Consider the following 10,521-nt stretch of genomic DNA (forward strand, 5'->3'; position numbering starts at 1 on the left):
AACAAATTGAGACATCATATAATCAAATTACAAGTGTATCTTGAACTACATTATAATCTCTTCTTAGCAATGAATACGAATGGAACTCTAATAACCGTGACAAGAATGATTGACATATCATAGAATCGTTGAACCAAATCTAAGGATACATTAATGTTTACTTGAGTGCGAACTTGCATGTGATTGCAACAGCTTTTACAAGGAGAATCTAGATATTATTTAATCCAAAAAACAAATGTATACATACGGATCGAAATGATACTCTAGAAAAGAGTCGATTCATTGTTGATCAAGGCTAGCAAGATATATTGGTTATGAAGTCTCGCGGTAGCTTAGAGTTTAGAATATGAGGGGCTAACTCTGTAATTTGAAGTAAATGGTGATTCATTTCCTCAACCAGCAGCAGCAGGAGCTATGGTGGCAGCATCATGGTTCTCTGGCTCTTCAGATGGCCACAAAAAAGCTTCACAAACGCCCCTTGTCTCACACAGAAACGCAGTGTTCATAGTGATTCCGAGATCAGTGCTGCCCAACCTAGCCCGTATACTTTTGTATGTCTTCTAAAAGCGTGTGGAAGTATTTCTGATGTTCAAGAAGGTATGAAGCTCCACATGAATGCAGAAGAGAGAGATTTTACGCGGGACGTCTATGTGGGAAGCACTCTCGTGAGTATGTATGGAAAGTGTGGAAGTTTACCGGACGCAGAATGTGTGTTCTTTCATTTGCCACAACGCAATGTAGTGTCATGGAATGCAATGCTCGCCTCTTACGTTTGGAATAGTGCGTCAGAGAAGGCGATCAAGCTTTACCGACAGATGCACGAGGAAGGTGTAAATGCAAACCCTCTTACTTTTGTGGCTGTCCTCAAAGCATGCAGCTTTGATGCTATTGCTGATGCTGATGATGGTTCGGAGAAAAGATTGAGCTCTTGCCAAATAGGACGAGCACTACATTCGGATGCTCGTAGGAAGCTTTTGGCATCAAACGCATTTGTTGCAAACACACTTCTTAGCATGTATAGCCGATGTAAATGTGCTAATGAAGCAGAAAATGTGTTCCTTGGGCTATCAGCACGAAGTATCATTTCATGGAATGTGATGCTCTCCTTATATATGGAGCAAAACGAATGTGTGAAAGCGCTCCAATTGTACAGGAAATTACATGAGGAAGGTATGGATCCAGACCATGAAACTATGATGCTTGCCCTGCAAGCATGTTACAGTTTCGAAGAGAAAGGAGAGACCATAGCAAAAAGAACGGTTCCTGTCAAGATCTGCCAAGCAATACAGGTTGATGCTTGGAAGAAGGGATTCAGATCTGATGTCATTATTGGAACCATGTTTATAAGCATGTACAGCAAGTATGATGACATTGCAGAAGCTGAGAGTATTTTTGCTGCATTATTAGAGCCTGATATTGTGGCTTGGAATGCCATGCTCTCAGGGTATGTTAAGCATCAGCAAGAGCATAATGCTTTTAAATTGTATGCACAAATGCAGGAAGAAAGCATATGCCCGGATGAGTGGACATTTGTGGCCTGTGTTCAAGCATGTGCCAGCCTTGCATCGAAGGAAGAATCAACCAGACAGATATCACTAGAGATTGGCCGGGCACTACATGCTAATGCTCGGAGGAAAGGGTTTGAGGCAAGAATCTATGTGAGCAATGCCCTTATAAGTATGTATGGGAAATGTGGAAACATACCAGCAGCAGAGAACGTGTTCAGGAGGATGCTAGAGCATGACATTATCTCCTTGAATGCATTGCTCTCAGTGTATGTGGAGCAGGGCCAAGAGAATCTGGCTCTGCAGTTTTACTTACAAATGCATAGCAAAGGTCTGGTTCCAGATGTGATGGGCCTTGCGACAGCTCTGCAAGCATGTGGAGATTTTGTTGATAGAGAAGAACCTTTTGTACTGAAAGGAAGCTCAACTAAATATATATTCCTGAAGATTGGAAGGGCATTACATGCCGATGCCTTGCTCAAGGGATTTGACTCAAATATGTTTGTTAGAAGCACTCTTATAAGTATGTACTCTAGGTGTGGAAAAATAATAGAAGCAGAGAATGTCTTTCTCAAGGCACCCAAGCAAGATGTTGTGTTATGCAATGTCATGCTTTCTGCCTATCTTGAGCATAGACAAAGAAAGATGTCCTTACAGTTGTTCAGGTTAATGCAGGAACAGAGTTTCTATCACGATGATGAACGGACAATTGTCCTTGCACTGAAAGCTTGTTGTCTCGATGCTGATGATTTGATCGGAGGGAAGATTAATGTAGAATCCTGCTTGGAAATTGGCCAGGCAGTGCATACTCATGCCTGGACAAAGGGTTTTACGTCAAACATCTTTGTTGCATGTACCCTAATTAGTATGTATAGTAGGTGTGGATGTATGCTTAAAGCTGAATATGTATTTGAGAAAATAACAAAGAGAAATGTTGTGGTGTGGAATACAATGCTCTCAGCATATTTGGAGAGAGGTGAAGGACGGAAGACTTTGCAGCTCTACAGAGAGATGCAGCTGGAGGGTGTAAAACCAGATCAACAGACCTTGGTCACTGCCCTTCAAGCATGTTGTACCCTTGCTGAGAAGGGGACTGCTGAGAAACAAGGGAGGCCAATGAAAAAGGTTGTGTTGGAAATAGGCCAGGCACTTCATGTCGATGCCATGAACATCAAAGGTGCCTCCACAGATGCATTTGTTGGCAGCGCTCTTGTCACTATGTATGGCAACTGCAATGCTGCATGTGAAGCAGAAGCTACATTTTACAGCCTTCTTGAGCATAGCCTTGTCACATGGAATGCAATGATTTGCATATACGTCGAACAGAACAATTATGAGAAAGCTATACACCTCTACGTGCAAATGATCAAGGATGACCAGATGATCAATGATGTCACACTCGTTTGTATCCTACAAGCTTTCATAGGAATCGGGAGCTTGGAGGCATGTTACCAGATTAATTTCATCATTGTTCTTGGTGAAAATTATTCATGCCCTCTTCTGTCAACTAGTCTCATCCATGCATACGGGAGCTCTGCATGCATGACAGATGCCGAGGCAATTTTGAATGGGCTGTTTCAGCCTGATGTTGTGTCTTGGAGTTCGTGCATTGCGGGTTTTGGGCGGGAGGGAAACTATGAAACAAGCATCCAGTTTTTAGAGAAAATGAACATAGAAGGCATTGCAGCAGATGAACTGACATATTGTTCATTTCTCTCTAGCTGCAGTCATACTGGCCATGTTGAGAAGGGTTTTGAAATATTTGTGTCAATGATCAAAGACTCAGCTATAATACCAGAGTTGAAACATTATGCCAGCATAATAGACCTCCTTGGACGTGCAGGTAAGTGCGCAAAAGCTGAAGAAGTATTACAAAAATCCCCAATGCAACCTGACCTTGCTGTTTGGTTAAGCCTGCTTAGTGCATGTTGTCTACATAGCAATGTGGAGGTTGCAAGACATGCGTTCATTTCTGCAGTCCGTCTTCAACCTGGCGACCCTGCTGGTTATGCCTTGATGGAAAATATTTACAGACAATGTGATTCCATGGACAAATCGTATGGAGTGGACCATGTTGCCCACATATAGGGTTCTTGTACCATCAATGAGGACAACATATTGAAACTTGTACGAGTTAACAAACTTGATCGAAAAGACCCTGAAACCATTGAAACCATTGGACCAGACGTAACTAAGAAATTTGGAGAGATAGTGAGGTCATGATGTCCAGGATTATCAGATCTTTGATATGTGAATCCAGCAGCAGCCTCAATGTCAAATGACATGTTGTATTAATGTAGATATTGCCACAAAGTTGTATAAACATGACCATTGAAACCATTGGACCAGACCTAACTAATAAATTTGGAGAGATAGTGAGGTCATGATGTCCAGGATTATCAGATCTTTGATATGCGAATCCAGCAGCAGCCTCAACGTCAAATGACATGTTGTGAGCCCAACAATGCATTATTGGACGTTTTTTTGAATCAGGCATGTTATGTCTAATCCTCATTTATTTGCATGTGATAAACCCGAATTTATACATTCATAAAAGCAATACTAACAGAGAACATTCTGTGCAGCTAATCTCAGATGGATTTTCTGCATTCAATTTATGTCTGCATGGAAGTATCAGTTCATTATTCCAAGCACAAGACTCCAAAGCTTAGGCATTGAAATGTACACATATTTGTTTGGATTTTTGTCGCTACCGACATCTTTTGACTATCCAGAAGATCTTCAATACTTCAGAGATCAGCAACAATAAAGTTCATATTTAGAGGGCAAGAAAATATTCATGGGCAAGCAATTATAGATGCAAAAAATACAATGAATGGAAAAGACTCAGAACAGTACGGAAGAAGTATGGCGCAAATACTGCACCATGGGCTTGGGTTTACTTTGCTCTTTCTCAAAACTACATGATTAACCGAAGGCTAAATATGTAATGGGAAGTAATACACAACTATCGGTAGTGCTTGATAGGGCAAGCTGTAGTATAACTTGGACATTATATCCACACATCCACAAGAAGATGGAAATTTATTTTTCACGTCTTGATTATGGCAAAGTGTTGGTGATCCATTTTCATAATGTTTTAGTTTCCTTTGAAGTCTTCACATCCCACAACCACCTCCCTCTGGCCTTGATGGCCTTGTGCACGTCACTAACATTAGCAACCAAGGAAGATGCAACATAATAATCAGGCCACAGAATAATTTTCAAGATGAATTATTGTCATTTATTTAAGAACCAGCTTAACAAGTGTATCGTATGCCTGAGCATTGTCTCGCTATGTTAGATACAAAATCAAGGAAATTTTTCTCAATGGAAAATATGTACAGTAATTTTAAATTAAAAGGTAAATTTAGAGGATTTGATCGATTCTCTACAGGAGTTTTAGATCTGCTTAATCAACCCTCCTGCAAATCATGGTAAAGGTAGCCAAGACATCATTCTAAGAGTTTCAGATTGATTAACTAAAGTATGTAAGTAGCAGTAAAATGATACAGTCAATTTCAAAGTTACACCATCTCAACAAAACTGGAATATGCAACAAATGGCAATTCAACAATTCAAAGTAATTCAAGTGTTTAAACAGAATCTCGTTACAAAATATTATGGTTTTTAAACAAAAAAGCTTATAGATCTGTTCATGCCTCAGTTGCTGCCAATCTCCAAAATAAAGGCTGATAATGCCTCATTCCCCCTTTCAATGCAGGACTAAGTTTAAGCTTCCTCATCCAAATGCAACAGCACCACAATTTTGTATAAACTGTTCTCAATTCAAATACCATTCAGTATATATAAGCAACCAATATGTGTAGGCTGCCATTTAACTGCATGCAAGCAGCAAGCTTTGTTAATGGAGCTGTTAGTGCACCATATCAATGTGTAAGCTTAAATCCCGTTCACTGTGTACAGCCAATCCACATATTGGACAGGCTATAGCCAACGAACTCCTAAAAGAGGAATTTAGACTACTAGCAACTTCAGGTAAATGTTCCTGTGGAGTACTTTCCATGAAGTGTTCACTATCCAGATGAGCATTAAGTTGTACTTCTGCAGCTGTACCCTCAAATGTACAGCTGCAAATAGGACATTTGCTGATGATTGGAGATCCTATACTTGTAAGGGGGCTTGTGAATGCAGTGTCAAAGGTTCCAGACAATGATGGGGTGGTTTGCCTTACTCCATCAAGAGATGACTTAGGATTGTGGGTGGCAACTTTATGAAGATCCATTTCTTTAAGCATGACTGCACGGCCACACAATTCACAAGGAGCTGTTCTTGAGCCACAGATAGACTCATGTTGTGTTAATCCATGTAACTTATCCCTTATGTTATCTACTCCTGCACCAGCTTGAACCATGTCACCACAAAATCTGCATATAATTATTCGCAATGGACAACTATCTGCCTGATGTTTAACCTGAACAAGCCAGACAAAAGAATGTCAACAAAAAATGGCTAAGCTCACTACAACTTTTGACACCAATTCAAGCCTTCCACTTTACCATTTCATCTCTTTCCAAAGTAGCACCACATCCACAAAGCTGGGGCTGGTGATAGACTTTCAAATGCTTTGGAAGTTCATCTGAATGCAAGGATTCACCGCATTTTGGACAATGCACATGTTTCTTGAACTCCTGATGTCTTAAAACAACACCACAGCCTGGATGATCACAAACAATGTTATGGCGCCTGCAATATGCCTCGTGTAGGGAAATCGTTCTGGTTGGAATTGCTTGCCTACAGTTTCCACATATCTCAAATCCTGTTTGCACCTCAGAATCACTGGCACTATGAGCACCGAGTCGCTGTACACTTGCCTGCACAGGTGGCTGTGAGCGGACCAAAATTTTGAATGAAGAATTACCTTGGTAGCCAAACACACCAATACTAAAAGAACTTGCTGACAATTTCTTCTGAGCACTCATCAAGTGAATTGTCTTTGAGCCGATATCATGAGAAGCCCATTGATGTTGATGTTGAGTTGGAAATAACATTGGATGTGCTGCTATATATAAATCTGCATCATTTGTAATCCCCCCACCCTCGATTTCCAACTGGACATTCACATCTATGTCCCCATTATTGGCAGCATCTCGAAGTTTCTCGTCAAGACTGAACTTGAAGTACTTGTAGGCACCTTCTTCTACATATCCATTCTCGGGCTTGTCTATTTGAAGAGGTACTAATCTGCCACTCTGGGAGGTCGAACCTGGGGAAGAAATGGCTGGAACCACATCAACTTCCATGTCTGTCTCCAATACTGACACATTTGAAGACGGTTTTAATTCTAATACATGCAGCACATACTCTACTCCTCCATGTTGAACAACTAGCACATTCCCCTTGGAAAGAGTCGCATGCTGCCTAAGCTTTGTTTCCAAAACAGCTTTATGGTTCGGAACATCTGCAAATTCTGCAACCTCAGGCTGAAGTTTCGCATAGGTACATTTAGGCAGCCTCACATATCGAATCCTGATAAATGGCCCTGTAGATGTTGATGTAGCTGTGTTAGAAAGGCCAACGTTTTTCCACACATGTGAGGGTAACTCTGCATATCCCTCTGGAGCAGTGAACTGCAGAACACCAGAATGAGTGCTTCTTTCCATGGTCTCATTCATCTCATCCCCATTGTCGAGTGAAATTTCAAAAAACATAGGCCCTTTATCTAGAGCTCCTTGAGAAGAAAGGTGCTCAAATGCTGATGGTGGTAAATTTATTTTATCTCCTTCCCGTGCAACAAAGGTAGACTGAAGAACAACATTGAACCTGATACCATCTCCCACATGCAGGTCACTCTCTTCTTGAATTCTGGCCTGAAAGATTTAAAATAAAGAATATAATGGATGCTCAATTTTATTAATTTCAATTGTAATATCTCTCCCTGTCATGTCTCCTATATCTATGACTATTTCTATCTCTTAGAGAGTTATATTATTAGCTAACAAGAATATCTGGTATTTTAGGCAGTTCAATTTGATTACATTTATTTTCCCCTCTCCCCTTCATCCTCTCCTCCTCACTCAGCAATTCCTGTGCATAAATAAATATAGAACCACAAACATTACCAGTTAATTGCTCATTTAGCCTTTTATATTAAACCATACTTAATAGGGCACCCCATTATCTTATAGCTTATGGAGCACATGTTTCTAATATAAAGCAATGGTCAAGACCCCAGTTCAAAGGGAATATAAGCCCCTACAACCTCTAAGTGAAAAGAGTCACATGCCTGTATTAGAAGGACGATTTCAATCTCTTTGGTCCTAGAATTGGAATCCTAGTTCAGGAAAATTAGTGTAGGTATTCTCATCAATTTCTTAATGTTTAACTTATTTGCAAAATAAATGCTATAGAAGTTAGTTCCCAGGAACTTGTGGTAGATCTGATCAATTATGCAAGATTATTGTGCTCGAAAGTTGAATAATATAAGTTTTTTTATTCCCGGCCCGTTACCAAATCTATTGCCAATAATGAGCCATGATATCTAAAATATCCATTCCCGCATCAGTATCCTAATCGAGAAAAGAATCGAATTTGTGAGGTCCACAAAGAAACAGACCACGAATTGATATGTAAAACCCTTGCAAAATGTGTGATTGAACTGAGAGTAGATTTAATTAAGAAATTTGATCCAAGTCCATTCACTTAACATTTGAATGAGACGAATGAATAAATGAACAAAACGAATGAAAGGATTGGAGACCTGTGCAGCAGCCTGGGATTCTTCGATGCGGCGTTGTCGTTGGGCAGTCTCGAGGGCTTCTCGAAGCCGGGCAGCCTCCTCTCTCCCTTTCCTCTCCCGATCAGCGCGAGCCTTCGCCTCTGCTTTCCTCTGTTTCTGCTCCCGCTCCCACTTCTCCTTAGCCTTCTTCAACTCGAAATCCATTTTTATCGGGGGATGCACTCTTTCAAAACAGAGTCTGTCTCCCTGCTCTTTCTTTCCTTGTCTCTACCAGTGGGTGTGGTGTGGTTCTGCTCTGCAGAGACAAAAGGGAAGGGCTCTTTTCTCTTCTCGCTTGATACGCAGAGATCGCCTAATGTCGGGATGGAGATACAATGAATAATACAGCAGGAAAGGTCATTCATTCATTGAGTACTAAATCGGCCACGAATGAATATATGGTTATAAACTCTATATGTATCGCGCATATGCCTATATGAATATGTATTACAGATTTACATATACATATTACATATATATATATAAAGAGAACATAGTTGAGGTTGAGAACGCAAACGTAGAGAACACGCACTCTAGACCCTTCTGGCCCAAGTGGGCATGAATCATCATCACATGTGTCATATTATATATACCTTTGTGCATATCATCTCGTGTCCATGGTCGATAAGTGGATGGCCGCATGGTGTCTCTCACATCCACCTCAACAAAGCATTCTAATCAATATGTCTCATACATATGGCAATCCTGGCCAAGGCAGCCCATCCCGGTTTATCTGTATGTCTATGCATATAAGTTTATAATATAGGACATGCCCAACCCGAGGAGCAATTTATAAAGCTACCCCTTTGGGAGCAACTTTGTTCGGTGTGCATGATCATATAATTACATACATCAATGAAGTTCTATTTTTGTTATAAACAAGACATCTACATCGTTGACAAATAGGTATATAGGAATTATTCTCAAATATTGAACAATTTCAAGTTAATTTCCAGCACACCTTTGTAAAATTCTCAATTGCCAATACAAATTCCTGATTTTCCCTTTCATTTTCTTCTTTTTCTATTCAATATTGTTCTTGGCTTCAACCCTTGACATCAACAAACAACTCCATTTGTTGCATCTAATTGGGATGATGTTTAAAGTCACTTTTGCTTTGTCCTTTAGATTATAATTAATGTGTTGCTAAGTCTATACGTGACAATGTTTAATACTAATAAAGTAAATGAATGATATTTAAAAAATGATAAATATTATACATTTGTATTAATTAATAAGGCATAACCTTGTTCTTGAGATAAGCTTCTTATACATTTTCACAAAGCACTCATACCATGATCAGCTTGGTGCAAGCGTGTTGTCCTACAACTTAGAACAAATATAAGAACCTATGGCAACACGTTAGTTTTGGAGCTTCAAGTGTTCAACTATATGGGGGATAGCTACACTCTGGAACAAAGCCATAATGGCCTCAAATTATTCCAATTGTCCTACCTTTAAATCCATACAATTTAGCCTTTAGAATTTGTTCCTAAGACTATGCCCATAAAATGTGCACAATGATAAGAGGTTTGAGACACTTAACAAAGATTCATCGTAGGAGCCAAGAGAGCTGACATAGAGAGACACATCCCCATATTTGGGTTGAACATCACATTGTTTGCTTAAGTCTTATTGTATGTGACTACACATATGAATCAACTTTATGGATGACAATATAACATCAAATGCTATAAACAATTTTGTAAATCTACTACTAACATTTTTTTTTCCACGAATTAGCAAACCAATCAATTTATCAAAATTTAGAAACATTGCCAAGATCAAGGAAGAATCATGGTAAAGGTACGAAGTAACCAATGCCCATTAAACAAATTCACGAGATGGACATGTTTTGAGAAAGATGGATCTATATCTTTATAAAACATTGCTAAGAAGCAAAAAATTGTGGTAAGACGATACCTAAGATGTTTAAAGTTTAAACTATATAAACTAAAGAATGGAGAAAAAAACATTGGATCATGGAAGCAATAATTACTGGCAATTAATTGTTATCGTTTCAACAACAACATTAGAGATGTAAGGCTAAACGCGTTATCATATATGTGCAACAAGAATAATTCTAACTAGCATGATTATTTATTCAATAACTCAAGAAATTTGGCATCAATTAAAAGATTTCATATTCTAACCTCTATGTAAGCTGAAACCGACAACGAATGGTATGCAATGCCGGCTTTGTTAAATACGTCTTTTGAGAGAGTCCATTGAATCTAGCGTAAGGCTCAAATATGTAAATCATATTACGGTGTATAA

At 39.3% G+C, this 10,521-nt stretch overlaps 2 protein-coding genes across 3 annotated transcripts; one reads left to right on the forward strand and one right to left on the reverse strand.

The window, feature by feature from the left end:
• The first annotated feature begins 353 nt into the window (after positions 1-353).
• Positions 354-4,986, forward strand: LOC147869487 (pentatricopeptide repeat-containing protein At5g39350-like). Of its 2 annotated transcripts, XR_015530784.1 has the most exons (2): positions 354-3,983; positions 4,077-4,986. XR_015530784.1 is itself a non-coding variant. In XM_087330017.1 (1 exon), exon 1 carries the CDS (start codon positions 429-431, stop codon positions 3,591-3,593), a length of 3,165 nt encoding a protein of 1,054 aa, XP_087186143.1. In that variant the 5' UTR covers positions 354-428; the 3' UTR covers positions 3,594-4,089. The 2 variants fall into 2 exon arrangements, 1 of the variants encoding a protein (XP_087186143.1); XM_087330017.1 differs by having other exon boundaries at positions 354-4,089.
• Positions 4,987-5,059: 73 nt separating this feature from the next.
• LOC147869488 (Ubiquitin fusion degradation UFD1 family protein) lies at positions 5,060-8,486 on the reverse strand. The gene is made up of 3 exons (XM_087330032.1): positions 8,227-8,486; positions 6,026-7,336; positions 5,060-5,940 (listed from the first exon to the last, which is right to left on the reverse strand). The coding sequence occupies exons 1-3, from the start codon at positions 8,407-8,409 to the stop codon at positions 5,383-5,385; spliced, it is 2,052 nt and encodes a 683-aa protein (XP_087186158.1). The 5' UTR covers positions 8,410-8,486; the 3' UTR covers positions 5,060-5,382.
• Between the last annotated feature and the right edge of the window lie 2,035 nt (positions 8,487-10,521).

Source organism: Azolla caroliniana, unplaced genomic scaffold (genome assembly GCF_043228905.1).
Source record: "Azolla caroliniana isolate FFs.n. ecotype wild unplaced genomic scaffold, voAzoCaro1.0.p SCAF_1, whole genome shotgun sequence".
NCBI lineage: Eukaryota > Viridiplantae > Streptophyta > Polypodiopsida > Salviniales > Salviniaceae > Azolla > Azolla caroliniana.

What these genes read in the sequence shown, in the direction of transcription:
- LOC147869488 (XM_087330032.1), bottom strand. Translation starts at nt 8,409, where the DNA reads ATGGATTTCGAGTTGAAGAAGGCTAAGGAGAAGTGGGAGCGGGAGCAG. An exon ending in AATCCCAGGCTGCTGCACAG is followed by an intron (nt 7,337 to 8,226) that starts GTCTCCAATCCT and finishes TAAATCTTTCAG; the next exon opens with GCCAGAATTCAAGAAGAGAG. An exon ending in CTTTGGAAAGAGATGAAATG is followed by an intron (nt 5,941 to 6,025) that starts GTAAAGTGGAAG and finishes TGGCTTGTTCAG; the next exon opens with GTTAAACATCAGGCAGATAG.
- LOC147869487 (XM_087330017.1), top strand. Translation starts at nt 429, where the DNA reads ATGGTTCTCTGGCTCTTCAGATGGCCACAAAAAAGCTTCACAAACGCC.